Below are 21,214 nucleotides of genomic sequence, written 5' to 3' on the forward strand. Positions count from 1 at the left end.
ATGTCATGTACCACAGCACAATAAATTGAGAATGGAGAAGAACAAAGAGGTAACAGCTGAAAAGACACAAATGAAGTGCAGCACTTTTCATTCTTTGATATTTCTTTATCCAGCTCTTCTCCTTATATGACAGTGAAGAGCATAAGCCCAGGACTCTTACCTTATAATCCATCCCTTCTCCACAGTTTGTTACTACACACAGCAAACCCAAGGCCTTTGCCAGATCTTTAGTGGTCTCTGTTTTACCGGTACCTGCTGGGCCAGCAGGGGCTCCACCTAAATACATGGAGAGGGCCTATTACCAACAAAACACAAGAACATGGATAATTAGATCTGATGTAACTCATTAAGGGCCAGATGAAATGCATTTGCAAAAAATCATTTCGTTCAGCCAGCCCTTGAACATATATTCAACTTAAATAAATTTGATCATATTTTGGAATACTACCGACATTTGCACTGGCTGCAGATAGAGGCCAGAGTACTTTTTAAGTTTTGCAGCACTTGTTATAAGATAATAAATGGTCTGGTTCCTATTTATCTTCCTGATCATTTTAAGTTTGCCGGTACCTTGCATTCTGTACGAGGCCCTAGATTATTTGAATTTCCATCAGTAAAGAGTTGCCAAAATAAAAGATTTGTGAACTGAATTCTGGTTATCAGGCAGCCTTTTGGGATCGTAATTTTGGCACATTGATTCTAACATCTGACTCATATTTAAGCTTTAGGAAATAATTAAAGATCTACTTATTCGGAAAAGTATCTAAATAGGCTGAATTGTATTTCGCTACAAATGGGCAGTATCTTGGAATTGTGAACCGCACAGAACTGTGAGGAAGATGTAGAATATAAATGACTTAAGAACCTAAGAATTGCCGCTGCTGGGTCAGGCCAGTGGTCCATCGTGCCCAGCAGTCTCCTCACGTGGTGGCCCTTAGGTCAAAGACCAGTGCCCTAACTGAGTCTAGCCTTACCTGCATATGTTCCGGTTTAGCAGGAACTTGTCTAACTTTGTCTTGAATCCCTGGAGGGTGTTTTCCCCTATAACAACCTCCGGAAGAGTGTTCCAGTTTTCCACCACTCTCTGGGTGAAGAAGAACTTCCTTACGTTTGTACGGAATCTATCCCCTTTTAACTTTAGAGAATGCCCTCCCTACCTTGGAGAGGGTGAACAACCTGTCTTTATCTACTAAGTCTATTCCCTTCAGTATCTTAAATGTTTCTATCATATCCCCTCTCAGTCTCCTCTTTTCATGGGAGAAGAGGCCCATTTTCTCTAATCTCTCGCAATACAGCAACTCCTCCAGCCCCTTAACCATTTTAGTCGCTCTTCTGTGAACTCTTTCAAGTAGTACCGTGTCCTTCTTCATGTACAGCGACCAGTGCTGGATGCAATATTCCAGGTGAGGACATACCATGGCCCGGTACAGCGGCATGATAACCTTCTCCGATCTGTTTGTGATCTCCTTCTTAATCATTCCTAGCTTTCTGTTCGCTCTTTTCGCCACTGCCGCGCATTGTGCAAACGGCTTCATCAACTTGTTGACCAGTACTCCCAAGTCTCTTTCCTGGGGAGTCTCTCCGAGTACTGTTATGTTATGTTATATAACTGAAAAATGTTAAGATGTTATTATTTTATTTTATTTTTTTTTGTCTAACCTAAGTTTCTCACAACTTCAATGGAACATACATCACTCCATCCTATAATATTCATTTTTTTTTTTTTTTAACCTTACATCAAAAGAAGGATCAAACATTTCAACCAAGCAGACCTCATATTTTTTTAAAACTCTCATTAATTTTCATTGCATCTTCAATCTATTACAGTCTATTCCCCATTCTGCACAACTGTAACACTTGTACATCTTCATCCTGCTGTTTCAGTCTCTTATTCCATCTTCTTGCAGATTGCTATTTCATCTTTCTCCAATAAAGTATTTTTGCAACATCATCCTTATATCTCAGTCAATTTCAGATGCAAATTATAAATCTAAATAATGCTCAAGTCATTTCCATCAGTCCATCTTCACATCTTCTTCTCTTTACATCAATAGTCTTTTGTATTTTTCATCTTATTATATTCTAAGTTCCCACATTTCTCCAATGCAGCATTTATGTGTCCTCATATTATTATCTCAGTCACGCTCAAATGCAAATTATAAATTCACATTAAGAAACCATCCAAATCTTATAATTGTTCCTCATATTTTCTTCACTTCCTATATGCTCCATCCCTCTTCTTACCTTGTCAAAATCTTCTTTTCTTCTTTTCTTATTGTCTCTTTAAAATTTTTCATTTCTATTCTTTAAATCTTGTTTGAAATGTTGATCCCCCTTAAACCTAACTGCAACAATTTTCTAGAAAATATTTTTCTCCTTTTCTATTTTTTTTTTCCACTTTTTCCTTCTTTATAAAATATCTTTCAATTTTCACTCAAAAATATAAACCAAAAATAATCTAAGTATATTATTTATTACATTTTCTAAATACTTTCATGAAACCATAGGCAAATTGTATTGATCTAGAAATTCCTGTAATTTGCCTGCTTCTTCAAAATTATAAGTTTTATTCTCATAAGTTACCCTCATAATAGCAGGGTATATCAATCCATATCTTGCTCCCATTGCTCTCAGTTTAGGTCTTAAATCCAAAAGCTGTTTTCTTTTGTAGGCTGTAGCTTTTGCAAAGTCAGGTACTATAAAGATCTTAGAATCCTGGCATTTAAGATCCTTGTTTGTTTTAGCCAGCTTTATAATCTCTACCACCTGCTGATGTCTTAGCAGCTTAAAGATTATTGGACGGGGACCCTTCTAACTATTTGATCTTTTCATCGGTATCCGATGTGCTCTTTCTATCTCCAAAGGAAAAGAACTTTTAAATGGCAAGATCTTTGGGATAAAATTAGTCACAAATTGAATAGGATCATTCTGCTCAATCCCCTCAGGTATCCCAATCAGACGCAAATTATTCCTTCTTTCACGATTTGATAAGTCTTCAAAATCCTTTTTCAACGCCTCTATTTCTCTGTGATCTTTTTTACACACCAGCATCTCTGCCTCAGATTTCTCAGCATGCTTTTCTAACTGCTAAATTTTGAAGTCAACTGCCTGCATTCTATTTGTCAGACTCTCTATTTCCTCCTTCACCACTTTTATATTTTTAGCGTTATCACTTACTATTTCTTTAATTTTCTGAAGTTCATTCATCAAATCACTGTTATCAATTTCTTCCTGAGGCAATATTAATCTGGGGGGGGTATATATTGTAAGAAATGGTTTCCGAAATATTGGGTATATCCTTTTATAAATATATTAGAGGTATAGGATGGAAGAATGTTTGGAAATTTGAATGAGGGGGGAAGTATATAATAAAGAATTATAGTAAATATGGGTATTTAGGGTATTGAAGAATGGATTGACTGCAGGAGAATTTAGTGTTGGTTGTTTGAAAGATTAGAGAAAGAAAAATGAGTATGTTATTGCCTGTGGGGAGTTTATTTTTTGCTCAGTAATATGTGCGTTTCGAAGTTTGCATTTGTGTTAGGGGAGGGGAGGGTGGGGGATGGGAATAGGGGGGATGGGGAAAGAGGGGAGGGGGGAGACTCATATATTGGTTTAAGGAAAAAGAAAAAATGTATATTTTATGTTTGAGTGGATTATATATGTATTTTATATTTTATTTGTAAAATGGGTTTAAAAATTTTTTCTTTGAATGTAAATGGCCTTAATCACCCTATAAAAAGGAAAAAGGTATTGGAATATATTAAACAACAAAATATAGATATATGTTTCTTGCAAGAGACACATTTGTCTGGAACAGAGTCTATGAAGCTGACAGATAAGTGGATAAAACAATGTTTATTTGCACCAGCGGTAAAAAAGAAGGCAGGAGTTGCAATATTGATTAATAAAAAATGTCCAGCAACATTTAATATGGTTAAGGCAGATCCTCAAGGAAGGTGGTTACTTGTTGACATGAGCATGGGCAGTAATACAATGGCGTTACTAAATATATATGCATCTAATTCGAATCAAAGTGAATTCTTTAAATCTCTACAACAATTAGTTTTACCACTGGCTACTACTAATTTAGTGGTGGCTGGGGATTTCAATGCTGTTATAGATCCAATAATGGATAAAAAGCCTAGTAGAATAATGAAATCAATGGGATTAGATAATTTGGTACAAGTATGTAATTTAAAAGATATATGGCGTATTCTTCATTTTAATGATCGGGAATTTACATTTTGTTCACATGTTCATCAATCGTTCTCAAGAATTGATTACATTTTTGTTTCAGATCAGATGGTACAGCAAGTTATAAAAGCTGACATAGAACCAATAGTAATATCTGATCATGGGGGTATATGGATAGAAGTTAACTTAGTAGATCCAGATAATTCCAAACCTGTATGGAAGTTTGATAATACATTGCTTGCTGATTCTAAATTTTGCACAGAATTTCAAAATAAAATAAATGAATATTTTAGACTTAATGATTTAGAGGAAATTTCGATTGGAATTTTATGGGATGCTTTCAAAGCAACTATGAGAGGACAAATTATATCATATTCTGCATATAAAAAGAAACTGTTAAGAAAACAATATGTGAATTTGGAAAAAGAAATTAAGAATTTGGAATTAAAATTGGTTAATAAATGGGAACAGGAGACATTTCAAATATTGTTAAAAAAAATGTGAATATAATGAAATTTCCTCTGGGTTAGTAAGGAAAGATATTTTTGCTCAGCAGGTGGTGTATTATGGTAGTGCAAATAAGGCTGGAAGATTATTGGCAAATTATTTAAAAGCAAAGAAAAGGAAGGAGAAAATAAGCATAATTAAAGATGAGTTAGGAAATTCTCATTCTCAAATTGGAAATATATTAAAACAATTTTTAAAATATTATAAGTCATTGTATTCTTCGGAGTCTTATTTAAATAAAGAGAAAGATGGGATGGATTTTTTGAGTTTAGTTGAAGGTCCTAAGGTTCCTGATCATATAAAAAGAAGTTTAGATAAACCTATATCATTAAAAGAGTTACAAATGGCATTGAAATCCCTTAGAGTAGGGACCGCTCCAGGTGGAGATGGATTTACAGTAGAGTTTTATAAAGAATTTCAAATTTCCCTATTACCGTATTTATTAAAATTATATCAGGATCAACTGAATAAAGGTTGTATATCAGGCACTATGGCAGAATCTTTAACTATTGTTTTGCCAAAGCCAAATAAAGATCCAACATTGGTTTCAAACTACAGGCCTATATCTTTAATAAATGTAGATGGTAAATTATTAGCTAAGATTTTAGCATTAAGAATGGCTAAAGCTCTTCCGCATATAATAGGAATGAATCAAACTGGATTTGTTGCTCAAAGACACTCTTCTAATAATACTAGACTGGCATTTCAGATGTATTATTTAACAAAACAAATTAATGATCCGGCTTTTTCGGTTTCACTACATGCTGAGAAGGCTTTTGATCGTGTAGAATGGAGTTTCATGTATCAAGCTATGGAATGGTTTGGTATTGGATCCGGATTTATACAAATGATACAAGCATTGTACAGCTCCCCAACTGCTCGTTTACATATAAATAATAATTTTTCGGATGCTTTTAAGTTGCAGAGGGGAGTTAGACAAGGTTGTCCATTATCTCCTTTGCTCTTTGATATAGTTCTTGAACCCTTATTATTAGCTATTCGACAGGCAAAGGACATACAGGGTATTCCATGTGCTGGAGTGGAATATAAAGTATCTGCTTATGCAGATGACATCTTGCTTCATTTGAGGAATCCGGAAACAACAATCCCATGTCTACTGAAGGTCATAGATACATTTGAAAAATTCTCAGGATACAAAATAAATTGGACTAAATCAGAGATTTTACCTTTAAATGTGCATTGTACAAAAGGTATACTTGATTCTTTCCCTTTTATATGGAAAGAGGATGGAATAAAGTACTTAGGTATTTGGCTGAATAAAACACTTGAAGAGACAATGAGAATAAATGAAAAATTTTTATTACAAAAAGTTACAGAGTTGTGTGAGCAATGGAATCGTTTACATTTGTCCTGGTGGGGAAGAGTACAAACTGTTAAAATGATGATTTTGCCTGTGGTTTGCTATCAATTGGGAATGATACCAGTGTGTTTTCAGGGGTCTTTCTATAAAAAATTAAATAGTATTCTGGTTAAATTTATTTGGTTGGGTAAAATTGCAAGAGTGGCTTTAGTGTCTTTGCAAAGACCAATTGAGGAGGGTGGGGTAAATTTTCCCAATTTTTATAGGTATCATCAGGCCTATATCATGCGCCAAGGTATGTATTGGGTCCTCCCAGAGCTTTTGGAACAATTACCAGAGTGGTTAAGGGTGGAGAGATCACTTATCTTTCCACTTAGGCTTGATCTTTTGCTTGGTATAAAAGTGCCTAGAATACGTAAGGACAATAGAGTATTAGTGGATACTTGGAAAACATTAAGGTTTGTAGACAAATTAACTACTGATTCTATTTTAAAATCGAAACAATAGACTATTTGGGTAAACTCCAAGATACAAAAAGGCGGGTTTAAGGTTGTCTGGAAAGATTGGATTAAAGCAGGTATAAGATCATTAACGGAAGTAATTGATAATGGTAAGATGCTTGAATTTTCACAATTGCAACATAAATATGGTCTGAATAAAAAGCAAAGTTATAAGTGGTTGCAATTGAAGCAGGCTATTCAGGTGGGGTTCCCTGAATGGAAATCTTTAAATGATCATTACAGCTTAGAATTCTTATTCTTAGAATTCTTATTCTTACAGCTTAGAATTCTAAGCTGCGCTCAACTTCAGGAAAGGGAACTATGTTGCTATGAGGGAAATGGTGGGGAGGAAGCTCAGAAACATCCTTAGGATGGAGACTGTAGGAAGCGCCTGGACCCTATTCAGGGACACCCTGCAGGAAGCACAAAGAATGTACGTCCCCAGTTTCAGGAAAGGCGGCAAGAACAAGCGGTCAAAGGACCCGGTTTGGATCTCAACAGAAGTAAAGAGGGCAATAAATGACAAAAAAGAATCCTTCCGGAGATGGAAAAAGGACCCAATGGAGGAAAATCACCAGGCGCACAGGAAATGCCAAAAGGAATGCCACCGAGAGGTTAGAAAAGCAAAAGGGAAATACGAAGAGGGGCTGGCCAGGGAGGCGAAAAACTTCAAAGCATTCTTCAGTTACATAAAGGGGAAGCGACCAGCGAGAGAGGAGGTGGGGCCGTTGGACGATGGGGATAGGAAGGGAGTGATTAAGGAGGATAAACAGGTAGCTGAGAGGTTGAACACGTTCTTCTCGTCGGTTTTCACGAGAGAAGACACATCTAATATACCGGACTCAGAGGAGCTCATGAGTGGGGAACAGGCTGAAAAATTGGAACACATAGAGGTAAGTAAGGAGGATGTCCTCAAACAGATAGACAGGTTAAAATGCGGCAAATTGCCGGGCCCAGACGGGATCCACCCAAGGGTTCTAAAGGAACTAAGACAAGAAATAGCGGGCACAATCCAGCATGTTTGCAACCTATCCTTGAAAACTGGAGAGGTACCAGAGGACTGGAAATTGGCGAATGTCACACCTATCTTCAAGAAGGGATCGAGGGGTGACCCCGGGAACTACAGGCCGGTGAACCTGACTTCAATTATAGGGAAGATGGTGGAAGCTATGATCAAAGACGGCATTTGCGAGCACATCGAGAGAAATGGCCTACTGAGAACAAGCCAGCATGGATTCTGTAAGGGAAGGTCATGCTTAACGAACCTTCTGTACTTCTTCGAGGGAATAAGCAGTCGGGTGGACAATGGGAAACCTATGGTGAACCTATACCCATGTGGGATCCCTACGAGGGTCAAGATAAGGAAATTGGGTCATTAGGGCATAGACAGGGGGTGGGTAAGCAGAGTGGGCAGACTTGATGGGCTGTAGCCCTTTTCTGCCGTCATCTTCTATGTTTCTATGTTTCTATGTTTCATTTACCTCGATTTTCAAAAGGCTTTCGACAAGGTGCCACATGAAAGGCTGCTTAGGAAGCTGTGGAACCACGGGGTGGGAGGGGATGTGCACAGATGGATCGAGCACTGGTTGTCGGGTAGACTGCAGAGGGTCGGAGTAAAGGGACAATATTCTGACTGGCGGGGAGTCACGAGCGGTGTGCCACAGGGATCGGTGCTGGGGCCGTTACTCTTCAACATATTTATCAATGACCTGGAAAAAGAGGCAAAGTGCGAGGTTATAAAATTTGCAGACGATACCAAACTGTGCGGCAGAGTTAGGTCCAGGGAGGAGTGTGAGGACCTACAAAGGGACCTGGACAAACTGGAAGACTGGGCAAACAAATGGCAAATGCACTTTAACGTGGAAAAATGCAAGGTCATGCATATAGGGAAAAAGAACCCGTTGTTCATCTACAAATTGGGGGGGGCATTGTTGGGAGACAGCAGTCTTGAGAGAGACTTGGGTGTACTGGTGGATGCATCACTGAAGCCATCTGCACAGTGCGCAGCAGCCTCGAAAAAAGCCAACAGGATGCTGGGCATCATAAAGAGGGGCATAACAACCAGGACGCGGGAAGTCATCATGCCATTGTATCGAGCGATGGTGCGTCCACATCTGGAATACTGCGTTCAATATTGGTCGCCGTACCTCAAGAAGGACGTGGCAGTACTTGAGAGAGTCCAAAGGAGAGCAACGAAACTGGTAAGAGGGCTGGAACACTGCCCATACGCCGAGAGGTTGGATAGGCTGGGGCTCCTCTCTCTGGAAAAAAGGAGGCTCAGGGGAGATATGATAAAGACCTTCAAGATCATGAGGGGCATAGAGAGGGTGGATAGGGACAGATTCTTCAGGCTGAAGGGGACAACAGGTATGAGGGAGCATTCGGAGAAACTGAAGGGAGATAGGTTCAAAACAAATGCAAGGAAGTTTTTTTTCACACAAAGGGTCGTGGACACTTGGAATGCGCTACCGGAGGAAGTGATCAGGCAGAGTACGGTACAGGGATTCAAACAGGGATTGGATGGATTTCTGAGGGATAAAGGGATAGTGGGATACTGAGAGAGGTGCTGGGATGTAACACAAGTATAGAAAGCTAACCAGGTAATAAGTATAGAAACCCAATCAGGTCTTGCATGTGCAAGACCGGAGGGTTAGGACTTCGATGGGAAGATAGGACTTCAATGAGAAACCAAGGTGGCAAGGGAGCCCCTTCTGGTGATTCAGACAGGTCGTGACCTGTTTGGGCCGCCGCGGGAGCGGACTGCTGGGCAGGATGGACCTATGGTCTGACCCGGCGGAGGCACTGCTTATGTTCTTATGTTCTTAAATATTATGTAAGAAATCTAAAATTTATATCATTCTAATTGAATAATAATCCCCCACCCCTCCCTCCCTATTCAATAATACATAAAATCATCCTTACTGTGAAAACTATTCAAATACTGTTCCTACTTTTTTCAGCATCATTTTAGAGTGTTTGTCCAATCAGTTTTATCTTTATTGGACTATTGTAATTCCCTTTATTCCGAAAACTTATGAGGAAACTTCTCTTGATACAAAATACAGCCATGAGATCGATATATCATGTCAAGATTCAGTAATGTTATACCACTGTTTGTAGAGTTACATTGACTCTCTGTGGAACTGAATGTTCAATTTAAGTTATGTTATATGTCTTTTAAAACCTTGTATGGTGAAGTACCTAAGAGTTTTCCTGGTTTGCTTAAAATATTAAGAGGATGATCTAGAAAAAGAGATTATGTACTTACCCTGGTAAGCTTTTTTCCAGTAGATAGGTGAGACATTCTAGACTCAGTCCTTTCAAGTATGGAGAAATAACCCTGTTGCCTAGAATGTCACCTATTGCATTGGAAACTGTAATTAAGATTGATTGCTGCTGGCTTTTCCATCAGTTAAGGGTGTAAAAAGCAAACAAGTTCATCAAAAATCTTATTACTATCGTGTAGTGGAGGTGTGGAAGTCACTACTTTCAGATATTCAACTATTTCTTAAGCAGCTTTTCATTAAAAAGTGAAAACTTGGCTTTTTATGAATTCATATCAGGAGTTGAGATTTGACACTGTCTTGATGTTATGTAAATTGTTGAATGAAATTTAATACTTTTCAACTTATGCTTAAGATATGATTGGATTTAAAACACTGTGGAGCTCATAATTGAAAGAGAAAAACGTCCAAAAGCCGGTCTAAGTTGGCACTTGGACGAACATTTCAAAAAAACGTCCAAGTGCCGATAATAAAAACGTATTTTGGACGTATTTCTAAACGACCTAGGCCTTCATAGTGCCGCTGAATGACCAAAGCTAAACGGGGCGTTTTGGGAGGCGTGTCGAGGGCGGGAGTTGGGCGTGACGTGGGCCGGCTTAGACTTAGTCGTACAGCATGTATAACCAAAAGTTTTACAACAGAGCCTAGATGGAACTTGGATGTTGTGACTTAGACCCATGGTCTAAGTCACAAAAACCCACCTAAAGTCACCAGAAAAGCACTGCAAACACATAAACAGACCCCCACACACTACCCCAGTGATAACGGACCCCCTCCAACTCCATAAAAATATTAAACACACTTTTAAAATTCAGCCTCCAGACCATCATCACCTGACCGCCTGGCATAGAAAAGCCTAGTCATCCAGCCCAGAGGCAGCTTAAGTTGTCTTGGGGGTGGGTTAGCGACTCATGGAGAGGAGGACCCGTGCCCATAAGCCCCTGTAATCACTGCATTGATACTTAAACATGTGCACTCCCCTATATACTCTCAAAACCCTTTTGTACTGGCATATAAGTGGCTCCTTCAGCCATAAGGGCTATTGGGGTGGTAGATAAGTGGGTCTAGGGGATTCTGGAGGTAGTTTGGGGGGCTCACCGTAACCTATAAGGGAGTTGTAGGGAGGAGAAGACATGGCACCCTTTTTGTGAAGTTCACAGCAGTGCCCTGTAAGGTGCCCCACTATTTAGGTGGCATATCTGGGTGTGCAGTCCATCACTTTACAGACCCCTCCCATGTCCAACAGGGCTTGTTCTAGGTGTTTTGGACTTGGACGGAAAGTTGGACGAAAATGTGGTATAAAGATAGACGATTTAGTGGTTTGGACAATCAGATCGGCAGGACATATAATTAGACGATTTTCGAAATGAAAAAAAAGTTGGACATATCTTTCGAAAATGTGTCTTAAGCTGTTTTTTTACTTTGAACGACTTGCGAGATGGACGTAAACGGACTTAGACGTCCCTTTCGATTATGCCCCTCTGCATTTATTAAAAATTAATGTGACCCGCTTTAAACCTGCATTGTGTGGAAAGGCAGGGCCAATATTCTGACTGGCGGGGAGTCACGAGCGGTGTGCCACAAGGATCGGTGCTGGGGCCGTTACTCTTCAACATATTTATCAATGACCTGGAAAAGGAGGCAAAGTGCGAGGTTATAAAATTTGCAGACGATACCAAACTGTGCGGCAAAGTTAGCTCCAGGGAGGAGTGTGAGGACCTGCAAAGGGACTTAGACAAGCTGGAAGACTGGGCAAACAAATGGCAAATGCGCTTTAATGTGGAAAAATGCAAGGTTATGCATATAGGGAAAAAGAACCCGTTGTTCAACTACAAATTGGGGGGGGCATTGTTGGGAGAAAGCAATCTTGAGAGAGACTTGGGTGTGCTGGTGGATGCATCACTGAAGCCATCTGCACAGTGCGCAGCGGCCTCAAAAAAAGCCAACAGGATGCTGGGCATCATAAAGAGGGGCATAACTACAAGGACGCGGGAAGTCATCATGCCACTGTATCGAGCGATGGTGCGTCCGCATCTGGAATACTGCGTTCAATATTGGTCGCCGTACCTCAAGAAAGACATGGAGGTACTTGAGAGAGTCCAAAGGAGAGCAACAAAACTGGTAAGAGGGCTGGAACACTACCCATATGCTGAGAGGTTGGATAGGCTGCGGCTCTTCTCTCTGGAAAAAAGGCGGCTCAGGGGTGATATGATAGAGACCTTCAAAATCATGAGGGGCATAGAGAGGGTGGATAGGGACAGATTCTTCAGGCTGAAGGGGACAACAGGTACGAGGGGGCATTCGGAGAAACTGAAGGGAGATAGGTTCAAAACGAATGCAAGGAAGTTTTTTTTCACCCAGAGGGTCGTGGACACTTGGAATGCGCTACCGGAGGAAGTGATCAAGCAGAGTACGGTACAGGGATTCAAACAGAGACTGGATGGATTCCTGAGGGATAAGGGGATCGTGGGATACTGAGAAAGCTAACTAGAAAATATATGCAGAAACCCAACCTGGTCGTGCAGGCAAGACCGGAGGGCTAGGACTTTGATAGGAAGATAGGACTCAATTAGGAAACCAAGGAGGCATGGGGGCCCCTTCTGGTGATTTAGAAAGGTCGTGAACTGTTTGGGCCGCCGCGGGAGCGGACTGCTGGGCAGGATGGACCTATGGTCTGACCCGGCGGAGGCACTGCTTATGTTCTTATGTTCTTATGTAAATTGCTAACATAACACAATGAGCATGATATTGAACCATTGGAGGCAGACAACTGCTTCCCATGGTGTGGCAATCCCAAATATTCAATGCCGGGGTCACTTGCACTGAATATCAGGGGCAAAGGCTGGCAGCTCGTACTATGCCGATTTTCATCAGTTGGACGACTAAGGATAACAGCCAAAGATAGACCAGCCTTTATAGATCTCAGATATTCACAAACACATGAATATAAACAATAGATATTGCTTCCAAAAAAAAAAGAAAGATATGATTCTGTGATGTGCAGATCTCTAGAAATCTAATAAACACAGAACTCATCTCTGAAAAATCATCATTGAATACTTGTTTTAAATCAATAAAATTCATATTACCTTGAAATATAAAGGAATGTAAGAAAACAAATCTTTGTAGAACAGTTGTCCAGCAATTGAAGCTACAAGTAGTATGGCATTTCTAGTTATTTACCTGTGTGAGAGTTAGATATATTCGGTCTGTGAGTGGGGTAATGACTAGACGACCATTCAGACCCATGTATTCATACCCATAGCCAAAAGTCCCAGTACACTGCCGTACATTCAGTTCATCAGGCTCTCGGTCCCAGTAAAACCGTAGCTGGCTTTCCCATTCAAATTCCCGAGCATCCATAATACTGGTTGAGAAAACCATATCAATGGTCAGCCAAAAATTTGAAGTGTGGAATGAAAGAACATAACTATAAAAAAAAATAAAAGGTTATCACATTACCTGTCTCTTACAAAAATATCAACTATATCCCGTGCATGTACATCAATGATGAGAACCGAATTGTATTTTTTTCGATCATTATTGCTTAGTGGCTTTGTGATACGGGTTACTAGTTCATCAATTTGTTCATGCATCCTCTTTGCATAATTTTTTAAGGCTTGCTTTTCTCCTTTCTTTACTTTACGAAAAACATCTTCAACTTCCCATGTCCACCAGACCTGGTTAGCAGCGAGCACTACCATTCCTTGGTACAGCAACATCCAGTCAACCCTGTGAAGGAGAAGCATTGATTTAATAGGAAAAGTAGACAACTATAACATATATTAGGGCAGTATTTGTGCATCAGCCCATAATTTAATTTCTTATGGGGGTAATTTTAGAACTGAACATATCAAGAAGCAATACATGCATATTTTTTCTTGTGTGAATAGTACATTTATGCACTACAGTGTTTCGCCTTCCAGAGTTCCTCATACACTTGGTTGGCCAAGTATTTTTTCCACAATTGCATACATCTTTACTCTAAATTTGGACCCCCAAGGAAGGTGTTTTTTCCGAAACGTGGCCCATGTCAGATCTACCAAGCACAAATGTGGATAAAGTTTTAAAGTTTTGAAGACTGTTTTAAAAGTTTATTGGAAGAAATAAAACAGAGGTCCAGAACATTGTGATTTCTGCAGTTTTGTTTGTTTTTGCTCTGCTATTTTATCCTGTGGAAATTTGGGCCTCATTGTTTTGTTTTCCTGTGTTTCAAAACAAAAAGTATGCATATATTTCTGCTTTGAAAATTACCCCAGGAAATTTATTCACAGAAATTTACAGGCATTAGGTTAATCTACAGCATATATATATATATTTATGTCCCCTTACCAGAAGAGAGGCAGAGAAAATGAAAATTCTAATGACATCATCACTATACAAAGAGATGCAGCCAAGAACCTTCTAGCAAGCAACTCAAAGAATAGGAAGAAAAGTAAAAAAAGAAAAAAGAATCAATATCACTCTACAAAGAAGGGATCAGAAAGTGTTTCTAAGGCCCAAAGCTGCCATATTCTTCTGATTTCTGGGAAAGGCTCCACAATCAGCACACCAATGGCTGACTGACATTATAAAATGCTCAACATGCTGTGCCTCAATAGCAGTGACACACAACCTTCCCCCACCTCTGGAGATGCAGAAATGGCCTTCTCAGGGAACAGAGAAAAATGGCTTTCTATGTGGAAGGTGAGCATAGCTTCTTATCAGCTCTTTAATGAGCACGCATTTGCAGAAGAACTGTGTGCATAGAGTGGCGGAGTTCACGAGCACACTCTCCCAAGAGAAAGACTTATCTATCTTCTTGATAAAAGCAAGAGTTCCTCTAGAGAAGATTTTCATCTCATGCATTTGAGAGGAGGCCAAGCAATCTACTCCTCCAAGAAGATCTATGGAACCTCCTCAGACACCCAGGAATGCTATAAATCTATCTCATAGAAGTACTCACCAACAGATGTCTGAATTTCTGCCTGCCTCAAATGGCCAACCTACTATCACTACACTCTTGGATAGGCTGGATGCACAACTCAATCCCAAAACACCTCAATTCCAGTCACACTATTTCATTTCACTAAGAGCTCTAAAATCTGATGCCACAATTTTTGTCTCAGTGGCTCTGGCCCTGAGGACCCCACAGCTGCACTCAAGTTCCAGATAAAATCTGGAGTGAGCCTCTCTCCTAAAGGAATGGTCCCCAAGCATTCACGACTCTTAATGCAGGCTGGCTAAGCAGGTACTCTGAAATGAGAAGCCTGCTAGCTACAGATCTCTACACTGAGGGTCATAGAAACATAGAAAGTGACAGCAGAAAAGGCCGAGGCCCATCGAGTCTGCCCACTCCATTGACCCACCCCCCTAGTTAATCGCTCTCTGATGACCTTTTCCCTCGTAGAGATCCGACATGAGCATCCCATCTGTTCTTAAAATCTGGCACGCTGCTGGCCTCGATTACCTGTACTGGGAGCTTATTCCAGCTGTCAACCACTCTTTCGGTGAAGAAGTATTTCCTGGTGTCGCAATGAAACTTCCCGCCCTTTATTTTCAGCGGGTGTCCTCTTGTGGCCGAGGGTCCTCTAAGAAGGAAAATATCATCTTCTACCTTGATACGACCAGTGACATACTTAAACTTCTCAATCATGTCTCCTCTCTCTCTACATTCTTCGAGAGAGTATAGCCGCAATTCGTTCAGCCTGTCTTCATATGATAGATCTTTGAGCCCCGAGATCATCCTGGTGGCCATTCGCTGTACCGGCTCGACTCTCAGCACATCTTTATGGTAATGTGGCCTCCAGAATTGTACGCAGTATTCCAGATGAGGCCTCACCATGGTTCTGTACAAAGGCATTAGGACGTCGGGCTTCCGACTAACAAAGCTTCTCCGGATACAACCCAGCATTTGCCTAGCCCTGGATGAAGCCTTCTCCACTTGATTGGCCGTTTTCATGTCTTCACTGATGATCATCCCCCAAATCCCGTTCTGCTGCAGTCCTTGCTAAGGTTTCACCATTCAATGTGTACGTTCTGCACGGATTATTGTTGCCAAGGTGCATGACCTTGCATTTGTTAGCGTTAAAGCTAAGCTGCCAGGTCGAGGACCAATGTTCCAATAAAAGCAGGTCTTGCGTCATGCTGTCGGACAGATTGCCGTTAATCACAATGTTACATAGTTTGGCATCATCGGCAAATAATGCTATTTTACCTTGAAGCCCCTGAGTCATGTCTCTTACGAATATGTTGAAAAGGATCGGGCCCAAGACCGAGCCCTGCGGCACCCCACTGGTCACCTCTGACGTTTTAGAGATGGTACCATTGACCACCACCCTCTGAAGTCTACCACTCAGCCAATCGTGGACCCATGCTGTAAGTGTTTCCCCTAATCCCATCGATTTCATCTTGCTCAATAGCCTGCGGTGGGGGACGCTATCAAAACCTTTGCTGAAGTCCAAGTACACGACGTCCAGGGACTCTCCCAAATCTAGTTTCCTTGTTACCCAGTCAAAGAAACTGATGAGATTTAATTGACAGGACCTACCCTTGGTGAATCCATGTTGGTGGGGATCGCGTAGTTCCTCCTCGTCTAGTATCATGTCTAATTTGCATTTGATGAGTGTTTCCATGAGTTTACTCACTATCGATGTGAGACTCACCGGTCTGTAATTCGCAGCCTCTGTCCTGTGTCTTTTCTGCAGCCAGAGCTGTCCCAGGAGCACTAGGAACCTCTGCAGCACCGAAAAGCCTCGAGATCCGGGAACAAACCCCCCCAAAAACAAAAAAGAAAAGTCAGAGAAGATCAGAAAAATATCTTAACTCGCTTGCAAAAGAGAAAACTGATAGGCTACAGCACAGCCCATTGAGGAGGGAGGTGGAGCCGAAGAAAATGATTGATGCTTTCTACAAAGAAACTCACGGTTCGAGGATGACTACCCACTAGCTCCAATCTGATGTGCGCTAGAATTTTTAGTTATGTTATACACTGATCATTGTTTATATGCAATGTTTTACCTGCTTTTGTCGTCACAGTATCTGAAAATGGCTTCCTTGGTAATAAGCCTGTTTGTTCTTCTCATCTCATTTAGAACTGATGTCATCCAGTCTTCAACACGTCCTTCAGCACTTATCGAGTGACGGAATATCATCTCCTCTTGTTCTGCAGAAATCATCCCTGTTGCCACAATTTCACCACTGTCACTCTCTTCAAACCTTAGGGCTGCTATGTTATCATACATCTGAGACATAAAATAGAACTTGGTTCAGACAAACATCAGGAATATTTTTACCAGTTTTTGTTGTGTTAAACACATTCATCATAATAAGCTGCATAGGATCCCTAATACGGCCATACATTCCGTACAGCATTACTCTATAATAGTTATATCCAGTAACTAACCTTATTCTTAAGGCTCAAAATTAAAAAAAAATCTGAGCTCCTAAATTGTCATTTTCAATCAAACTTAGAATGCTAGGTATGATCAAGAAAGGTATTACAACCAGAACGAAAGAAGTTATCCTGCCTTTGTATCGGGTGATGGTGCATCTGGAGTACTGCGTCCAATATTGGTCGCCGTACCTTAAGAAGGATATGGCGATACTCGAGAAGGTTCAGAAGATAGTGGCACATTTGATAAAAGGTATGGAAAACCTTTCATATGCTGAAAGACTGGAGAAACTGGGGCTCTTTTCCCTGGAGAAGTGGAGGCTTAGAGAGGATATGATAGAGATTTACAAGATCATGAAGGGCATAGAGAGAACTACAAGAACGAGAGGGCATTCGGAAAAATTAAGAGGGGACAAATTCAGAACCAATGCTAAGAAGTTCTTCTTCACCCAAAGGGTGGTGGACATCTGGAATGCGCTTCCAGAGGGTGCGATAGAACAGAGTACGGTATTGGGGTTCAAGAAAGGATTAAATAATTTCCTGAAGGAAAAAGGGATAGAAGGGTATAGTTAGAGGATTACTATACAGGTCCTGGACCTGATGGGCCGCTGCGTGAGCGGACTGCTGGGCATGATGGACCTCTGGTCTGACCCAGCAGAGGCACTATTTATGTTCTTATGTTTTACAAAGCCGCGCTAGTGGCTGCGCTGTGCATATGGCCCCCAAAGCCCATAGAGATTTAAAGGACTTCGGGGCTGTTGCCATGCAGCAGCTGCTAGCGCGGCTTTGTAAAAGAAGCTGTAAATTTTCAGTTGAAAATTCACCTACAGTATATTCATATGACCCAACATTTCAAAATGACTAATTCCCTACCCTAAATGTACCTGTTGTCACCCACTTTTTAGGCTCCAAAATTTAGCAGTAGTGAGGTGTGAGATGAAGGTATGAACCAAAGACCAAGTGGCAGCCTTGCAGATTTCCTCGATAGGCGTGGACCTGAGGAAAGCGACAGAAGCCGCCATTGCTCGGACCTTATGTCCCGTGACCCGCCCACGCAGCGCAAGACCAGCCTGAGCGTAGCAGAAGGAAATACAAGCCGCCTACCAATTGGACAAGGTGCGCTTGGAAAAAGGATGTCCCAGACGATTAGGATCAAAAGATAGAAACAATTGAGCAACCTTCCAATGAGACTGAGTGCGTTGAAGATAGAAAGCCAACGCCCTCTTGCAGTCAAGAGTATGCAGCGCCAACTCTCCAGGATGAGAATGGGGCTTGGGAAAAAAGAAAGGAAGCACAATGGACTGATTGAGATGGAAATCAGACACCACCTTAGGCAAGAATTTGGGATGAGTGCGGAGAACCACCTTGTCATGATGGAATACAGTAAAAGGCGGATCCGCCACCAAAGCCTGTAGCTCACTAATCCTACGAGCAGAGGTGAGCGCAAGCAAAAAGATCACCTTCCAAGTAAGGAATTTCAGGTGAGATTTATCCAGAGGCTCAAAGGGAGGTTTCATTAGTTGAGCAAGAACCACATTGAGATCCCAAACCACAGGAGGAGGATGGACATTTAAAAGCCCTCTCATAAAGCGAGAAACCAAAGAATGGACAGAAATGGGTTTCCCATCAAGCTGCTGATGAAAGGCAGCAATCGCACTAAGATGGACCCGAACAGAAGTTGTCTTAAGGCCAGAACGAGACAAATGAAGCAAATACTCCAAAACCGAAGACAAAGAAGCAGACAAAGGTTCGAGACGATGCGAAGCACACCAAGAAGTGAATCTAGTCCCTTCTGGGAATAACATTGCCGTGTAGAAGCCTTACGAGAGGCCTCCAAAACATCCTGCATCGACTGGGAAGGAATCAGGTGGAATGGAACCAAGCCGTCAGATGCAGAGATTGCAGATTGGGATGCAACAGTGAACCCGGACTCTGAGACAGCAGAGAAGGAAAAACAGGCAGAAGAAGAGGCTCCCTGACGCTGAGCTGAAGAAGCAGGGAAAACCAGGGCTGCCGAGGCCACCAAGGAGCGATCAGGATTAGATCAGCATGAGTCGACTTGAGATGAACCAGCGTTCTCAAAATTAGAGGAAAAGGCGGGAACGCATAGAGGCACTTCCCCTCCCAAGGCAAGAGGAAGGAATCCGCCTCGAGACGATCCGGAGAGTATATCCGGGAACAGAAGAGAGGCAACTTGTGATTGAGGGGGGAAGCAAACAGATCTATCTGAGGAGTCCCCCAGCGCTCGAACACCCGACGTAATGTCCGAGAATGAAGAGACCATTCGTGCGGCCGCAGGAGGCAACTCAGTTTGTCCGCCAAACAGTTGCGTTCTCCCTGAATGTAAACCGCACGAAGGAAGATGTTGTGGCGAAACGCCCAATCCCAAAGGCGAAGGGGCTCCCTGCAAAAAGACAGGGACCCCGTGCCTCCCTGTTTGTTGACATAATATATCGTCACCTGATTGTCTGTATGGACGAGGATCACCTGGTCCCGAAGCAGATGACAAAAAGCCACTACTGCCAAGTAAATGGCCCGAAGCTCCAGCAGATTGATGTGACAGCAGCGATCTGCCGCCGACCAAGGGCCCTGGGTCCAAAGACCGTCGAGGTGAGTCCCCCACGCATACTCCGAAGAGTCCGTGGTCAGAACCTTGCGATGCGGAGGAGCGAGAAAGAGCAAACCCCTGGAAAGATTGGACGAGTCGGTCCACCAACGGAGCGAGCGCCGCAAAGAAGGAGTCACCGCAATGAGATGGGAAGCCGGGTCCCAATCCTGTCGCCACTGGGACGACAAGGTCCACTGAGGAACCCAAAGGTGCAACCGGGCAAACGGCGTGACATGGATGGTGGAGGCCATGTGACCCAAGAGGACCATCATCTGCTTGGCCGAGACCCAGGACCGCAGGGAAAACTGCTCGCACTGTCGGACAAGAGCCTCCCGCCGAGTCGGAGGCAGGAATGACCGAAGCTGAACCATGTCCAGCACGGCTACGATGAATTGCAGAGACTGCGAGGGGCACAGCTGGGACTTGGGAAAGTTCACCTCGAACCCCAGTCACTGAAGATAGGTAATAGTCTGTCGGGTCGCTGCAATAACCCTCTCCCTCGACGGCGCCTTGATCAAACAGTCGTCGAGGTAAGGAAAGACCTGAAGGCCCCGGGACCTCAGGGCCGCCGCGACAACCACGAGACACTTCGTGAAGACTCGGGGGGACGAAGCCAGCCCAAAGGGGAGGACCCGGTACTGAAGGTGCAACTCCCCCCACCTGAAAGCGCAGGAACCGGCGAGAGGCGGGATGCACCGGGACATGGGTGTAAGCCTCCTTCAGATCGAGGGAGCACAACCAGTCCCCTTCGTCGAGCAGGATACAGAATCGGAAGGGAGAGCATCCTGAACTTCTCCCGAACCAGATACCGGTTGAGACATCGAAGATCCAGGATTGGACGAAGGTCCCCGGACTTTTTGGGAACCAAAAAGTATCTGGAATACAACCCCCCGGCCCCGCTGGCAAGGGGGAACAATTTCCATGGCCCGAAGGCGCAAAAGAGCCTGGGCCTCCGACAATAGCAGACCCAACTGTGCCCGGTTGGAAGGACACGCGCCTGGCGGACTGTTGGGAGGCAACTCCCGGAAGTTCAGGGAGTAGCCGTTCGCCATGACGTTGAGGACCCAAGCATCCGAGGTGATGCATTTCCAGCTTGGGTAAAAGGCACGCAGGCAGCCCCCGATGGGAAGAGGGGCCGGCGGTAGCGCAGAGGGGGCCCGCCCCCATCCGCCCAGACCGTCAAAAGGATGGCACGGGCTTAGATGCCGCAGGCGTCTGAGGCTTCGGCTGCGCCCGGGGATGCTGATGCGGACGTCGAGGAGGCGGCCTCGAAAAGGCCGGAGTCGACTTCTGCGGATATCTCCTGGGCGGAGCCCGATAGGTCTTGGGAGGGGCCGGCTTCACCTTGGGTCGCACCAGGGAAGCGAAGGACCTCTCATGCTCAGAGAGGCGCTTCGTGGCCGCCTCAATGGAGTCCTCAAAGAG

At 42.8% G+C, this 21,214-nt stretch overlaps 1 protein-coding gene across 2 annotated transcripts in view; it reads right to left on the reverse strand.

The window, feature by feature from the left end:
* Positions 1-21,214, reverse strand: part of DNAH10 (dynein axonemal heavy chain 10) — a 543,078-nt gene that overhangs the window by 305,622 nt on the left and 216,242 nt on the right. For both annotated transcript variants that reach the window (XM_033954155.1, XM_033954154.1), the window contains exons 30-33: positions 16,809-17,032; positions 13,272-13,541; positions 12,993-13,176; positions 161-295 (exon numbers count right to left, since the gene is read on the reverse strand). In XM_033954155.1, the coding sequence (XP_033810046.1) occupies positions 161-295; positions 12,993-13,176; positions 13,272-13,541; positions 16,809-17,032 (813 nt within the window). The remainder of the gene's footprint in view (positions 1-160; positions 296-12,992; positions 13,177-13,271; positions 13,542-16,808; positions 17,033-21,214) is intronic.

This window comes from Geotrypetes seraphini, chromosome 8 (genome assembly GCF_902459505.1).
Source record: "Geotrypetes seraphini chromosome 8, aGeoSer1.1, whole genome shotgun sequence".
Lineage (NCBI taxonomy): Eukaryota > Metazoa > Chordata > Amphibia > Gymnophiona > Dermophiidae > Geotrypetes > Geotrypetes seraphini.